The sequence below is a fragment of the Corvus moneduloides genome, chromosome Z, assembly GCF_009650955.1.
Source record: "Corvus moneduloides isolate bCorMon1 chromosome Z, bCorMon1.pri, whole genome shotgun sequence".
NCBI lineage: Eukaryota > Metazoa > Chordata > Aves > Passeriformes > Corvidae > Corvus > Corvus moneduloides.
Genome location: NC_045511.1, coordinates 22,239,926 through 22,256,386, shown reverse-complemented (window position 1 = coordinate 22,256,386; position 16,461 = coordinate 22,239,926). Strand labels below are relative to the sequence as shown.

The 16,461-nt window shown below is 43.9% G+C and overlaps 1 protein-coding gene across 2 annotated transcripts in view; it reads left to right on the top strand.

Annotated features, from left to right (window-relative positions):
* LOXHD1 (lipoxygenase homology domains 1) overlaps window positions 1-16,461 on the top strand; it is a 153,994-nt gene that overhangs the window by 88,532 nt on the left and 49,001 nt on the right. For both annotated transcript variants that reach the window (XM_032095893.1, XM_032095892.1), the window contains 5 exons: window positions 2,348-2,464; window positions 6,932-7,094; window positions 9,799-9,953; window positions 10,742-10,951; window positions 12,969-13,092. In XM_032095893.1, coding sequence (XP_031951784.1) covers window positions 2,348-2,464; window positions 6,932-7,094; window positions 9,799-9,953; window positions 10,742-10,951; window positions 12,969-13,092 — 769 coding nt within the window. The remainder of the gene's footprint in view (window positions 1-2,347; window positions 2,465-6,931; window positions 7,095-9,798; window positions 9,954-10,741; window positions 10,952-12,968; window positions 13,093-16,461) is intronic.

Sequence of the window (16,461 nt, the reverse complement as noted above, 5' to 3'; positions counted from 1 at the left end):
TGGTTTTACCTGCCTCTATCATTTTGTATTTTGCAAAAGAGGCACAAAGGATTAGAGACTGCTCTTAACTGTGCTTCCAAGTGAAGATTTGCTGGAGATGCCTACAGCAGGGTAAAGCCCACTTCTTCTTTAACATGGATCTTGACTGCTCAAGCATCATTTTATTGCTAAGTATTGACTAGAAGTCTCATTGAAAGATGAGTATTTGGACAGGACAAAAGAGGAAAAATAATTTTTCCCTAATGTATACTTGTGTGCATGTGTGTGAGTTTTAGAAATGAGTTTGGATCGTTTCATTATTTTGCAGTGTAACTTATGCTGCCTAAAGTCGGAGCCAGGCTGATGGAGTCAAACCCAGTTTGTTCAGAGTGTGGGTTCCTTGGGTAGTGCAGTCTTACTGACTTATGGTGCCTTCTAAAACTACTGCTGCTTTTGCTTTGGTATGGGACCCTTCTGTCAGCTGGGGAGAGAAGGGAGTGTCTACAGTGATGCAAATTGACATGCTCCTTTTTCTCATGTTTTGCAAGAAAATAAGACTCTAAGGCCCCAAGAACAGAAGGACAGCTCAGTGTTCTACATGCAAAGGTTTGAAGCCAGACTTGGGTTTTTGAAGGCTAGCCATACAAAAGTTTGCACTGGAATAACCAAAAACTAATACTTAGGAGCAAATTTCAATTTTTCCTGTTCGAGCCTTTGAAAGGGAAGTGAATTAAAAGTAATGAACTAGTAACAAATTACTCAAATAATAAGATGAGGCATAAAAAACTCAGTAGCAACTTCATAAGATAGTCATCCTGTTGACTTTCTCAGAATGGCATTGGGATTCTGTGGCAGAACAGGAGAGATAATATAAAATGCCAGGCTGTTTGTAAAGTACTTTGACCTCAAAGTTATTATTCCAGCATTAAGAGAGTGTACACGCATGTTTAAAAAGAAAAGGGATATAAAAAGAGCAATTTAAGATGCAGCTGCATTGCAATTTCATAGAATCATGGAATCAATTAGGTTGGGAAACACCTCTGAGATCTAGTCCAGCCTGTGACCAATCGCCGCCTTGTCACCAGACCAGAGCACCGAGTGCCATGTCCAGTTGTTCCTTGAATACCTCCAGGGACAGTGGCTATACCACCTCCCTGGGCATCCCATTTCAGTGTCTAATCATCTTTTCTGTGAAGAATTTCTTCCTAATGTACAAAGTAAACCTCCCCTGGCCCAGCCTGAGGCCGTTCCCTCTCCTCCTGTCCCTGTTCCCTGGGAGCAGAGCCCGACCCCCCTGGCTGCCCCCTCCTGTCAGGGACTTGTGCAGAGCCACAAGGTCCCCCCTGAGCCTCCTTTGCTCCAGCCTGAGCCCCTTTCCCAGCTCCCTCAGCCGCTCCCGGGGCTCCAGCCCCTTCCCAGCTCCGTTCCCTTCCCTGGACATGCTCCAGCCCCTCAATGTTCTTGAACTGACGGATCCAGAATTAGACACAGCACTCAAGGAGCTGCCTCACCGGTGCCAAGTACAGGGGAAATTTCCAAACAATTGCCTTCATTTCCACTCATGCAGAGAAGCCTGAGATGCAAGATTGCTGCTGTGCAACCAGACCTGTTCCATATGGTGTCGCTCAATTTGTGCAGAGCAAGGTTCTCTCCATTTTGGAGCAGAAGTGCAGGGAAAACTTTTAGCTAAAATGCAAATTAGGGCATAGCTCCGGAGGAGGCCACAGACATCCTCCAAGGGCTGGAGCCCCTCTGCTCTGGAACCAGGCTGGGAGAGCTGGGGATGTTCAACTGGACAAGAGAAGGCTCCAGGGAGGCCTCAGAGCCCCTGTCAGGGCCTTAAGGGGACTGAAAGTAAAGAGAGTGAGGGATTTTTTTATATAGGCAGATAGTGACAGAAAAAAACCAGTGGTTTTAAACTGCCAGTGGGCAGGGTTAGATGGGATATTGGGAAAGAATTCTTGACTGTGAGGGTGGTGAGGCCCTGGCACAGGTTTTCCAGAGAAGCTGTGGCTGCCCCATCCCTGGAAGTATTCAAGGACAGGGCTTGGAGCAACATGGGATAGTGGAAGGTGTCCCTACCCATGGCTGGAGGGCAGAACTGGATGATCTTTATGGTCCCTTTGAATAAAAAGTATTCTAGGATTTTATTTTATGATTCCATAATTGACATCAGCACTAATATTTTCTCCCCTGGGACTTCAAACAGCTTGGCAAAATATGAAATAAGCTAAAGAAGTGGTGTCTCAAAAGTCACCAGTTGTTCTTGCCATAATATTTCACCTTTTTTCATGTTTTTGTTTCCTGTTTGTTTGGTTTGGGTGTTGTTTGGTGGTGTTTGTTTATTTGTTTTTTTGTTTTTCTGTAGCTGGAGGACATTGGTGACATTATTGAAAAGATTCGCATAGGTCACAATGGTGGAGGGCTGAACTCGGGGTGGCATTTGGACCGGGTGACGATTCGGAGGCTGCTCCCAAACGGGAAGGTAGGCTGTGAATCCCAGCACATCCCCACGAGCAGCCGCTTCCATCTCCCAGATTGCATCTTCTGTATACAAAGTGTGATTAACAGTGAAAAACGACTCCCTGAAGAGCAATGCACACTAAATGAACTTGCTGGAGCCTGGGGATCTGGGGACAACAAATGTGTGTTATCATGTTTTGTTCTTCAAATGTTGATGATAAGGCTCTGCAATAATTGCTTTTTTAAAGCTTCGTATTTTTGTGTGTAGTTCTGTTTTGAGGGATGGCAGGGAAGGAAGTGGAAAGTGGGTGCACCATTTAAAAAAAAAAAAAGTATTGTTGCCAAACACCAACAAGAAACAATTTCATCAGTCCCTTAATTCTGGAAGAATAAATTCATAAATTCAAGGAGCCAGTACAGTTAAGACAAGTAAAATGCCTGTCAGTGCAACTCCCTGAATCACATTTAAAAAGTCAGGTTAGATGTTAGGATTTTTTGCTGTTCATGTGAACAAGATTAACACAGTACAGTCAGATTGGTGACCTTGACCTTGTCGATGTAAGAAAGTGTTCCTCAACCCTGCTTTCAGATGCTGGCTAGAGGAACAGGGATGAATCTGGCTATGGGGATGTTCCAAAGAAAATCACCTCTTCAGGGCTGGTCCCGAATTGGAGCAGTAGCTGTATTGGGGAAGACCTGGGCTCTTTCGCCCTTATTCCAAAGGAATGTCAGCTTTTATTTCCCCTCAGGTCTGCCCCCTCCTCAAGTGACTTCTAACACCAAGTTCTAAAACACCTGCTTGCTCAGTCATGGTGAACCTACTTCTCATCTTGCTTCCTCCTTCAAAATTTACAAATGTTTTATTCTCTTTGCTACACAGTCAACTCAAAGGTCTTCTCTGAACCCTCCCCACCACAGAATCATGGAATAGTTTAGGTTGAAAAAGAATTCCAGGATCAAGTCTCCAACCCTGCCCCCAGCACTGCCAAAGCCGCCACTGCCCCATGTCCCCAAGTGCCACATCCACACAGCTTCTAAATCCCTCCAGGGGTGGGGACTCCTCCACTGCCCTGGGCAGCTGTGCCAGGGCTGGACAACCCTTTCTGCAAAGAAATTTTTCCCAATATCCAGTCTAAATCTTCTCTGGTGCAGCTTGAGGCCATTTCCTCTCATCCTGTCCCTTGTGCTCTGGGAGTAAAGCCTGACCCCCACCTGGCTCCAACCTCCTGTCAGGGAGTTACAAAGAGTGAGAAGGCCCCCCCCTTGTCTCCCTTCTCCATCCTCCTGAACAAGCTTCTTCACAAGCCAATATCCTCAGATTATTCCTCATGATCCCCTTTTTGTCAGTCTGACATTATCAGACTCTCAGTGTATTGCCTAACCTGGCCTTGTACAGCTTTGTTAGGTTAATGAACAGGTTTACACTATTTTCAGAGATATGTTTATTGGTCACAGGCTGGGGAACATGAAGAGGGGGATGCCCAAATATGTGGAAACCGAGGAAAAAAGATTCCTGGTCTGCCTCTTTCTACACTGGCCTTAAACTGAGCACTTTGGGAAGTGCTTGAGAGCTCCATCCTGGGTGCTCTTCAATTTGCCAAGAGAGGGTCTCAGGGCTGCACCCCCTCCTCAGTCACTGCAGCAGCTTTGAAGGGCAGATGGTGAGAAACCTGAAGGTGGAGGAAGGGAGGAAAACCCTGAACAACTTGGGAATGGAGAGATTTACAATTCTGCTGATCTTTTGATTATGGCATGGGAAAAAAGAAGAAAGCAGAGCGCTGCATGATGCCGCTGATCAGCCGCAGGATATTATGACCTGCCACAGGATAGCAATATGCTGCCAGTGCTTCTAAAAGCTGTGCTACCTGATTAGACTGCTAAGATGTGTCTAGATGTATCTGTAGAGCTGCAAAAGAAAAATGAGGTCAGTAACTTTTCAGATTAAATTGAAAGCACTTAGGTAGGAAACTAGGATTGTTGCACTCTGCAAAAACTGTCTTGGCATGCCAATTATATTTGATAATTATATTTCATTTGTTACAATTTGGAGAAGGGAAAACCACTGACTTTTAGCACACTATCATACTCTGCTTCTAGCTTAGGTCCAGACTAAAGAAAAAAATCTGTTCAGGGCTGCAAGAGGATTTTACTGTGGGTGATAGAAAGCAGTGCACTTTACATCACTTAAATATTAATACAGTCACTAATAGGGAAACCCCAATGAAAACTGTGGCAATGGCATGGTGATTATCAATAATGACACAATTAACTCTTGCAGAAAGTGCACGTAATGCCCCACTGTGCAGTCACTCCAGTCCCTAGATATCCTGTTACCAAATAAACAGTGTTTGCATCAGTGGCACATACAGCCAACAGTATGAATGCTCAGGAGCAGTTGAAAGCTTCAGTGAGAAATGTGACTGAAGTGGGATCTTTGTCAGGAGAAGAGAGTTCTAGCACTGAAGCATCATTCTGGAAAGCCTTCTCTTCCCAGCCTGCAGGTGTGGAGATAAGCACTGTTCATCGGCTCGGCGTACAGTGAGATAATGCAGGTTAAGTGGTCAGACAGCCAGTGCAGAAATGAGGAGGCAGGAATTGTGGCTGGTTATTAGGTGCTGTGTTCTGCTTTTATAGCACAAATAACACTTGAAAGTAAAAGATGTGAAATCACCTGAAGTGCTGCCAGTTTTCTTTGACACCATTTTGTATGCCACTCTCCAAACCTCCTCATGGAGTTAAATGTTTCTGTCTGGGGTTAAACAGCAGCACTGCAGGGAGCAGCAGAGGGGAGGAGAAATGGTGTTTCATTAACAGCAGAAGATTTGGGCTGTGTGTACTCAAAGCATGATTCTGTTGAGGACTCAAAACACTGAGTCACACAAGCCCCTTGGAGGGGTTCTGCTCCCACAGACCAACTTCCCTGTGATCTTTGTGTGGTGACACTGTGACCTGTTCATTCCAGGTTAGCTGTGATCAGAGTGCACATCTGATCTTGGATGCACAAGCTATTCCTCTCCAGTGATGGTGTCAGTTCCAGGCAGTACAGCGCTGTAGTACACAGTGACAACAATGTTCAAGATTGCTACAGTGAGATCTATTCCCTTCCCTTACCATTAATTTTAGTAATTAATATTTTAGTATTTAAATAGTAAAAAAGGACCCTGTATGGGCTTGATAAATAACCACAGCAGAGTAATTAATGTGGAAATTATTCACAAAGGGTGTCTACAAGAGAGCTGGAGAGGGACTTTGGACAAAGGATAGAGGGACAGGACAAGTGGGAATGGCTTCACACTGACAGGGGGCAGGGTATTATATATTAGAAAGAAATTCTTGATTGTGAGGGTGGTAAGGCCCTGGCACAGATTGCCCAGAAAAACTGTGGTTGCCCCATCCCTGGAAGTGTTCCAGGCCAAATTGGATGGGGCTTGGAGCACCCTGGGGTAATGGAAGGTGTCCCTACCCATAACAGGGATCTTGGAACGAGATATCTTTAAGGTCCTGCCCAACCCAAACACCTCTTGCATTCTGTTAAATCCACTGGTATGTTCTATATGGAAGTGATGGCACACAGAGTATTAGAAAAAGCAGGAGACTCCTGTGCTGTGTAAGAGATAAATGATGAGCTTGTCAGCAAAGAAAGGGCCATTTTTTTTTCTGTATTTATTTACTGTGAGATTAAAACTAACTTCCTTTTTTTTCCCTTCTGTTCAGACTTGTGGCCTCTGTATCTTGCATGGTGGCTCATGCCCCTCTCTTTATGGAGTCATAGCCTGGGGTGCCCAGCACTCAGAAAGCTGCCTGCATCTTACCATCTTGGAGGCCTTATGGGAGTCTGTTCTTAATGAATAGTCTGGGATTAATTTTGTTTACCAAGTGGAAAACACATGTTCTGTTGTTTTTGTCTGTTTGATGATATAAATCATATTTGTTTCCACCAAAGTGAAGTCAAAACAAAAGATCAAAAATTAAATCAGTATTTTTCTCCTCTTATTGCATGTATGGGAATTGCCTGGAACCCAGCTTGAGTCACAGAATTATAGGGTGAAATCATGAAGTATTGAGCTCAGGGAAAAAAAAAAAAAAGCTCTACTGGCTTCAAAGAAAATGCTGCCTGAATAAGGGTTGGAGAGGAATTCCAGAGTCTCAGTAAAACAGCTTCAGCAGGAAAAGTGCAGTCCTGATTAGGAATTTACAAGCTCTAATACTGGGAAGGGCAGAGATCTACTGGACCATACAGCCACTCTCACACACCCACTGGGAATCCTGTTTTCTGCTGCATGTTCAGTGCTTCCTCTGAGAGTCCTCAGATGTCTTCTTTCTGGAGGAAATACATTTCTATGTGCTATTTTAGGTCTGCCTCTACATGCACACGCACACATACGTGAGTTGAAAATCCTTGCCTGCATGTCAGAGTATTTTCAAAGGGGAAATGCTAGCGTGTGTTCATGTTGTTTTGAAGAGGTTTCCTCTGTCATGTTTACTCCAGGGCTCGGAAACTGTCACATTTCCATGTGAAAGATGGCTTGCAAAGTCTGAAGACGATGGCGAGACTATCAGAGAACTGGTGCCATCTGATATTTTTACTGAAAAGCTCCTGAAGGATGGGACACTCAAGCAGATAGAAGAAGAAGTTGAAGATGCTTTAGAAGGTAATATAATCCTAGGAGTAGGTAGGGATGATTTATCTGATTTTTTTGGAGCAAAACATTTGGATGTGTGGTTCAGTGCAATGCTGATATGACTGTTAACTCTACTTTCCCTTCCCGTTCTCTGGCCTCTCTCACACCTGGAGCACTTCTGTGCAATACCATCATTATTTTCCAGTGAAGCTTTTAAGAACCTGTCACAGACACCCTTCGACACCCATAGTTTGCATATCTCCTCTGATGCCTAACAAAATTCTTACATCTTGTTTTCCAGGCTGTGTTAACATCTTCACTCATTTGCCCAACATCACCTGTCCTGTGCACTTAGCCCTTTCCTTTCTTATCCTATGAGTCTAATTAATTCTCTTCTTTCCTTCCAGAGTTGTTTTGCCTACTACCCTTCAGGTACAAATACATAACCTTTAGAAATCTGGGTCATTGCAGCCACCGTCACCTCATTAAATTGCCTCTCAGGGGAATAAATTCTTATTCAGTTCTGAGCCCATCTTATAAAGTGGTGACGTTCAGTGTTTGGCCTTATCAGTAGCTGAAACAAGTGAAGAAGAACTGAAATTTCACCCCTAAATCATTGCTTCTCTGTATGCCCAGATATTTGTACCTCTTTTTCCTCTAGAAAAGAATCTCCTTTTCGCACCCAGAGCTCATTATGTCCTTGAGAGAGGTCATGAACTTCCTCATCCTGAGCAGAGCAAAAAGAATTCAGCTGCCATTTTCATTCTCAACTCTTGCATCTGGCAACAAGATGAGTCAATGGAGAAAATAAGTTCTCTCTCTGTTTCTTTTCTTTCAGAGTCTGATTTGCATTTACCGTAGAACATTGTCAGGATGGAATTAATATGGATTTTTTTCCATTGCCAAGGGAAGAGGTGCCTTGCTGGGAGGAAGACTGCTGTCCTCCTTCCTCCTGTTAGGAACTACATGGTAGTTCATGGGAGATTTCTTCTCCTGCAGAGGCAAAGACAATTTTAATATCAACTACTAAGTGGTAAAACACCAGCAAGTGTGACCCAGAGAAGCAGTGAATGCCCCATTCCTGGAAACATTTGAGTTCAGGTTGGATGGGACTCTGATAAACCTGGTCCAGTGGAAGGTGTCATGGCCCATGGCAGGTGGGTTGGACTAGGTGGCCTTTAAAGGTCTCTTCCAACCCAAACAAATTGATGATTCAATGATTCTATGACTTCTAGGTGCCTTCATGACATTTTCCTTAACTTGTTAATTTCTGCTGCTTTACCTTAGATCAGTTACCATTTGTAAATTAACGTGGGTGACTCACTTTTCCTTCTGAAGGCAAAGCCTGAAAACAAGTTTTATAATCTATGGAATATAATTTTTGGATAACTCAAGGTTTCTTCTGGTGTGAAGCTAGGGCTGAGTTTGGGGTCTTCTGGTTTAGATATAAAATATCTGGGACAAGAATTAAATATTGTGCATGTCTGTGAGTCCTCATACATCTTAGGCAGTAAACAGTGTAAATGATAGTGATGGAATATCAGCTTGTGGTATTCTGAGGATCATGATATAATAGGCTGCATTTTAGTCCTAGAGGTCTCTGGAACTATCAAGCAAAGGCGAAAGAGGGGTGCATTGACTAATTAGACAATATACATTGCTTCCTTCATTACTAGAGTAGAAGTTGCCTCTCAAATACGGAGCTCTAACTCTGTAGGACGTATGTGAAGAGGCAAACCAGAAAATCCAGCACTGCACAGAGTCGTGGTGGATGTGCTCAGATGATGACTCTGATCCATTTCTCAGAGAAATCAATGGAAACCTTTCATGGATGATGAAGCAGAATAGGGTCGGTTTTACTGTGAAAGAAGAAAAAGACTATATAGCAATTTTCTTCAACGTTGTTAGCGCACGCAGAATCCTAACTAAGACTTTGTGCCTCTTGCTCATTTGCATTGCCCTGGGATTTGCAGGGAGGCATTCTCCATGGCTCATGTGCCACCAGGGTAATCAGAGACTTGTACAGACCCTCATTGTTTTCCTGGAGAGGATGCTTTCAGTAACTGTTTGTTTTCCCCATATAACTGGGGGAAGAGTAGCAAAATAAAAATAAGAGTATTTAACAGGTTTGGTAAAGCACATTACTAAAGGCTTGATGAGGTTTTATTGTCTCATCATTGAGCAAGCTAAAGAGAAAGGGTACTTAAACAGCATAGCTCCAGCCCTTCCTTAATTAAATACTCTCTCAGCAAAAGGACCCAGAAACCTGTTCTCTGTCTGTTTGGGGAATTTATAGTGATACGTGCCATTAACTCCTGTAGTAATTGCACTTCTGAATTCCCAGTCTTTGTTTATGGAAGATGGAGTATTGAGGATTCACAGCACTGAATGACTTGCTCTCAGACCTGTGTCCCTCAAGCCTCCCTATGAAAAGGTTCTGAGTTCCCTCACCTCTGTCGACTTCCCATCCAGTAATGACCATGATGATTCTGTGCATTTTTAAACGTGAACTGTGTGATCAAAGCAACACACAGGCATTGATTAGATGGAGAAAAGGGAAGTCAGCAAGCGTCAGCCCCGGGATGCTCCAGTCTTTGAATCAGAAACCTGAAAGAAAAACCTCTACAAAGCAACAAGCAGAAAATCTGGGGATCAATTTCTTAGGTAAATTCAGTACCTAACATGGATATTAATATTCCATCTGACCAGAAATCATCTCTGTTTCTTTCTGCAGTTCACACCTACAAGATCAGTGTGTTCACTGGGGATATCTATGGTGCTGGAACAGATGCTAATGTCTTTCTAAATATCTATGGAGACCTGGGGGACATGGGAGAGAGAAAACTCAGTAAATCCGAAACAAACTTCAACAAGTTTGAAAGAGGACAGGTACAAATGCAAAGGGTTAACAACACTTTCCATTTCTCAGTCTTTAACCTATCAAGTCAATGGCTGTCTTTATAGGCTGAGTTTTCCTGTGAGGGATGAATTGATTGATTCCATTTACCACGTTCATTACCTCTTAAAATGCTTTGTATGGATTGTCAGCTGGGAATTACAACTGACAGGCACTGCAGCAAACAGGCAGATGTTCCTATGAACTCACTGATGGACAAATTATGAGCTTGGTCCATGTAAACTGGCTGGAGCTGTGAGCTGCACATTCCCACAGTGCCTGTGCAACTGGTTTGCATGTACACAGTATATGTTGGAATTCACCACAAAACTTGATAAATTGATGGGACTTAAACTGTGGCTGCGTTTGAGAAAATAACACCAAAAGTGATGCTCTGTGGTCATCCCGTGAGTCGCTTGGATATAATGGTGGCAAGGATTGTCTTATCTGGATTGCTCATACAAATCCAACTGGATTAGAAAGGGGAGTATACTGAAACTAAAAAAATCTCCCAGGATTTCAATATTCTAACTGGTTGTAAAAGTGGTGTTTTTTGCAGCTCCCCTCCTAGCAAAAACAGGCTTTAAAAACACTTCCCTGAAGAACAGTTTTAGCTAACAGATATGCCTCTACGGGCTTCTGCAAAGCTTTTAGCTAAACACCATCCAGCAATATGGAATTTAAACATGTGTGTTCTGTAGTCTCCCTTTTTTGCTTTTTTCCAGTAGATGATCCGTTGAGAGTTTGTTAACAAAACCAACTGCTCTTGAACACCCTGCAGGAGGACACATTCACTATACAGGCCGTGGACCTTGGCATCTTATACAAGATCAAGATTCGTCACGACAATAGCATGTTCAGTCCTGACTGGTTTCTGGAAAAAGTGGAGATCCTGGATGAAACCACAGAGGAGTCGTTCGTTTTCCTGTGTGAGCGCTGGCTCTCTAGAAAGAAAGAGGACAAAAAGATAGAGCGTACACTTTATGAACAGGTACAGTTATGGCTCAAAGCAGATTCCACTGTCACTCATAAAAATAAAATTGTTGGATATCTGGTTGAAGTCCAAGGCAGCTCATTAGGGACTGTGAGGGCTTTTGGCTTATCCAGAATGAATTTCTGATTTTCAGACAAGACCTGAAAGTAAGGCCACTCTCAGCCCATATTCATTATCTCTGTAATTTGCAATTTCAACAGAAAAATCAAGGAGTGTAAGTGGAACTCTTCAGATGAGAGTTCACTACCTTGCTGATCCACAGCAGAGTACATTTCCCTGCTGCTGTCCTTGCTACGCCCACAAAGCACGTTAGTAATGGGTCCCACTATTCAAAGTCCTCCAACCAGAATATTGGGTCCTTTGACTTCATCCTCACTTGGACTGGATGGTTTCTTCTTTTCAAATCCCTATTCCACCACTGCCAGACATAAAAAGCCAGGTCTCTTTGCTACCACTCAAAGCACTCAAATGTTTTTTAGTGAAATGTCCTTTCTACTTGCACACTCTCTATTGCTTATTGGCCTAGCGTAGCTAATTGGAATTCGAGGTACATGCTCTAATTAAAATTAGCAAACAAGATTAATAGACTTCTGTTACTTCTATACAATGAGACATAATAAAGCAGCTGATTATAAGTTCATTTTATTTAAGGAGTCCACTTTGCAGAATACAGAGACTCTTTAATTGACAGTTACCACTAAAATGATCACCAATGGAATTGGCCCAGACTCATCCTGAATGCAGCGGAGCGGATGTAAGAGGAGTTACACCGTGGATAAGTGTTGCCATATGCTACCTCATAAAACTGCAGCAGACAACGCTGTGAATGCTTGTGGACACGCTTACCCTGTTGCTTATATCAATTCATAACAAGGAAAAACTAATCACTCCTATTTTCTTTTAATGATTTGACTGTGTGGTGAGAGCCTCACATTTATTGGACAATGACGCCAAATGCATTGTCAGTAACTCTTCAAACACAATTGGTGTTTCGTATCACTCAGAGCTGCAGTACTCTGCCTCTTATGATATTTGACCTGTACCTAATGAGCAGCCCCAGCAGAAGGACCTGGGGGTGCCGTGGGGGAGAGCTGGACCTGCCCTGCCCCTGAACCCCCCGTGCCCTGGGCTGATCCCCAGCGTGGGCAGCAGGGGAGGGGGATTCTGCCCCTCTGCCCCGCTCAGGTGAGACCCCACCTGCAGAGCTGCCCCAGCCCTGGGGAACAACAGCACAAGGACCTGGAGCTGCTGCAGCCAACCCAGAGGAGGCACCAGGATGATCAGAGGGATGGAGGAGCTCTGTGGGGAAAGATTGGGAGAATTGGGATTGTTCAGCCTGCAAAAGAGGCAGCTTTGGGATGACCTAATTGCGGCTTTCCAGTACCTGAAGGGAGCTGACAAGAAAAATGGAGGGAGACAATTTACAAGGGCTTTGAGTGACAGGACAAGAGGGGAATGGGTTCAGTTTGAAAGAGAGTAGGTTTAGATTTGATATTAGGAAAAAATTCTTCCCTGTGAACATGGTGAAATACTGAAACAGATTGCTCAGAGCAGCTGTGGCTGCCCCATCTCTGGAAGTGTCCAAGGCCAGATTGAACAGGGCTTGGAGTAACCTGTAGTAGTGGAAGGTGTCCCTGCCCATGGGGGGTTGGAACAAGGTGACTTTTAAGGTCCCTTCTATGATTCTATGAGCTCTGGCACAGCTCCATTGATCTGAATTTCCTCCTGCTCAGACAGGTAGCACAGAAAAGGTCACAACTCACAAGACTCTCAGGTCTATTATATTTTCTGTTATTATAACACACATCCAAAATGACCTGTCAGGGTTACCAAAGAAGTAAGTGAATGACCACCAGTACAATACCAGTCACATTTATTTGAGCTACACTGACCAAAAAGGTGCCTGGGGGACTACGGGGATTTGTTCTCATGTTGTTCTTGGAGGCACATGGGAACAGCTGACAGCACTTGAGCACTCAGCCTCATTACCCTCCCAAACATGCCTCCCAACTAGAGCTACGATGGCGAGCGGAACAGCCTGGATGGCTCCTCTCTCAGCGTGTCCAGCCAGGACAGCAATGCCAACCCGAAGGAGCCCAGAAAATCCAGCTTGGTCAAGGCGGCAGAAGAAGGCTCACGTGAGTGATCGTGCCTGAGTGTTTGGTTGTATGCATCCGTGTGCTCTGGCTTTCAGTGCTTAAGAGGCTGCTTTCACGCTGCTGAAGAGCAAGGAGAGGCAGAGCAGCAAATTATTTCTCCTTTTCTTGTGCTGTGACTGCTTTAGAAAAGGCTGGATCAGGGCTTGTGTTTCTGTGTTTGTTGCTTTTCCTGCAGGTCTCTGCCCTCAACAGTGGCATAAGTCGTGAAATTCACAGTAAATTCAGTGTTTCCAAACTGTTTCTTTGACTTAATCAAGATGGTATTTCAAGGTGAAATATTATTTCATTTGAATTTAAATGTGATTTATTTTAGAACCCTTCAGGTTTTTTCTTTACCACACATAGCAGGCATCACAACAGCTGTCATTGTGGTCTAGTGGAAGGTGTCCCTGCCCATGGCAGGGGGATTAGAATGAGATAAACTTTAAGGTCCCTTCCAACCCATGCTTTTCTATGATTCTATGATTTTACTATTTATATACCCTTTTTATGACTACCTCTCTGTTCCAGGACAATGACTTATCAGCTAAACTGAACCTGTGGTTCTTTGATATCCTACAGGGGGCCTTTTAGCTTTAGATTAAGATTTTAGATGTATGATTACAATACTGTGTTGTATTGGCTAACTGGGCAGCAGCTGCATCACAGTTACTGTCTATGTGCTCTTAATCCACAGCAAGTGCAAAATGATTCAACCTATCTTAAACTTCCATGGTAAACAAAGTGAAAATGATGTAATTTTCCATAAGAGTTTAAGATAGCTCTCCAGGGGGACTCACACAGAGTCCAAGGGTGCTCACACAGATGGTTTGCTGCTCCTCTGGTGCCCAGTAGCTTGTGGTGGTTTGATACCTGGGTTGCACATCCCACACCTTTCATTTGGGAAGCAGATGTAATGCTGCAGATCACTAAACCCGGCCTGCAACCCATGTGTCTTGCGGCTGCCCTTCTTTTGTAATCCCACATTGTGCACAAATAAAAAATAAGTGATTTCCATGTTCCTTCTGATATTACTTCTGTGCTGTGACAATGGATAACATCTGTCATGTTGGCATTCCATGTAGTTTCACAAATAATGGGTAAAATACCATCATTTCCCATGAGGACCCCTCTCCAGCAGAGCTAGGACAGTTCCCATCATCCCCATTGTGCCAGGGTGGTCTTTTTTTCTCTGAGTCCTGGAGCTTGTCGTCACCACTATCTCTGTTCAGTGACATGGCCTCATTAAGGAAACTGCTTCCTGAAGGAATGCCAGATAAGATGGACTGGGTGAGCCAGGCAGCCACCTTCTGAGCTGGATAAAAAGCCAGCTCAGCTGGTTCGATAAGGAAGTGGTATTGGGAGTTGGCTGGGAAAGGGAGTGACTTTTGTCACTCAGCCCAGTCCTGACTCTGCCGTGACCAAATTGGCAAATGCCTTTGAGGGGCAGGAGATGGAGGAGGTGAGGATGGAGCTCCGGGAAAAGTCCGCTTGGCTAGGATGCTGCATAGGTCTGAACTGGGAACCTTCCCCCATGCTGGAAAGCAGCCCTGGAGATGGCATGGATGGATCCCTGAGGAAACCCATCCTGCTGTGAGGGGAACACGTGGCCTTGAGCAGCCTGAACTCTGTGCTGGCACTCAAGGACAAAGGAAGATGGGCTGGAGGACCTGTGGTGTCCTTCTGTGGCCGCTTACCCCAGGATTTGCATCCTCTCGTGTGTGAAAAAAGGGAAGTATGAATCCCAGATAAAGAGGGAGGCAACAGGGAGGGAAGATAAATGAATTTAATGATCCCTTTTCCAGTTGTCAGAGGAAAGAACTGCAAAGAATATTTCCTGCTCTCTGATAGTAAGCTATTCTATATCTCTGTATCCATTACGTAAAGTGGGAAATTACAGTTAGGCGTAGTTCCTCTTTCTTTTTCATAGGTGTTTCAAGTACCTTGGCTTAAAGATCAGCTAGAAATGCTGGTAGTTCTCTGAACTTAGTCTGTCACAGGAGAACAGGACAAAACCGGTATAAAAGCAAATGTTGTCCCTATTCAAAATATACTTTATTTAAAGGTCTGGAGATGTCCTAAACATGACCTCTCAATATATACTTATAAAATCTGCCTCGACTACAGATAAACCCTTTTTCCTGCTAAATGCATTGTGTATCATTGTGCTGATGCACCCACTGGAATGTAAATTACGCCATAAATGGGAGAATAAATCTTGCCTAATCATCAGCTCATTTTGTGTTGGTACACAAAATCCTCAAATTGGGGCTGAATGAATCTTTTTGGGTTCTGCTCTATCCAGAGGTAAGGACAGATTTGATCAGTATGAATTCATGCTTTCCCTGATGTTGCACAAGTATTCTGTGTCTGATGTGAATTTCTAGTACAACCCCCACCTCAAAAATGTTGTTAGTCATCATAAAGCAAAATTAGATGTCAGTCTTGGGTAATTTGAAAACCAGCCAAGGGTTCTTTTTGTCAATTTATAAACCTTTTTTTTTTTTAAATCAGAAAAGTGATGATGAAGCCAGGCTGTCTTGAGTCTGTGACGAAGCAAGTTTCAGAGCTCTGAGTCTTGTCAGAACTGTTTGAACAGCCCTGCACAAATGTTCTGAGAAATCAAACGAGTATTCAGCGACTAATTCTGCACCGCCTGCTCAGCTTACCCAAATGAGCTTTTGGAAAGCCCTTGAAAAGCAGTCTGGCACTTCCTCCCTTTTAACAGCTGAACTGAAATTTCTGAAAACCACAGAAAAACCACCTCCTCTTTTACCAAGTCTTGCCCTGAAGGTTTCTCCCCCAACCAAAATTATTATGCAACGCATAGAATTATTGAGTGACTTACCTTTAATACATGGATTGTTCTCCTCTGTCTGGGTTTGTACAGGGATGCTGAAACCCTGAGCTGCTCCATAGATCACAGCAAACCTTGAATGAGGCACAAAGGAGAGCATTTGTGGTTGTTCTGGGACATTCAGATGGTGATGGCTTACCTTGGAGTCAGCACAGATTTATTTGTCTTTATTGAACAGGGAGTGTAAGATCACTTTGGCCTAATAGCCTGTTTAAGATTTAGGTGCTCAGACTCATCTTCAGGAAGGTCTCTTGGTGTCAATAAGGATTCAAGCCTTTTGCTGTTCTGTCATCCGTTAGGGAGAAATCTGGACTTATAACCTCCTTGCAGCCAGTAGGGTTGTCTGGGGAAATTAACCCTCGCAGAATTCAGTCCCAAGCGCGCCGTGGGAAAGTAGTCTCCAAAGCACACTTGTAGCCCAACAAAGCATGATGTTATTGCTCCTCCAAATGAATTCAATGGGATGTGAACCTATTTGGCATGCACAGCTGCTCCCTCTGATGGGACGAGTC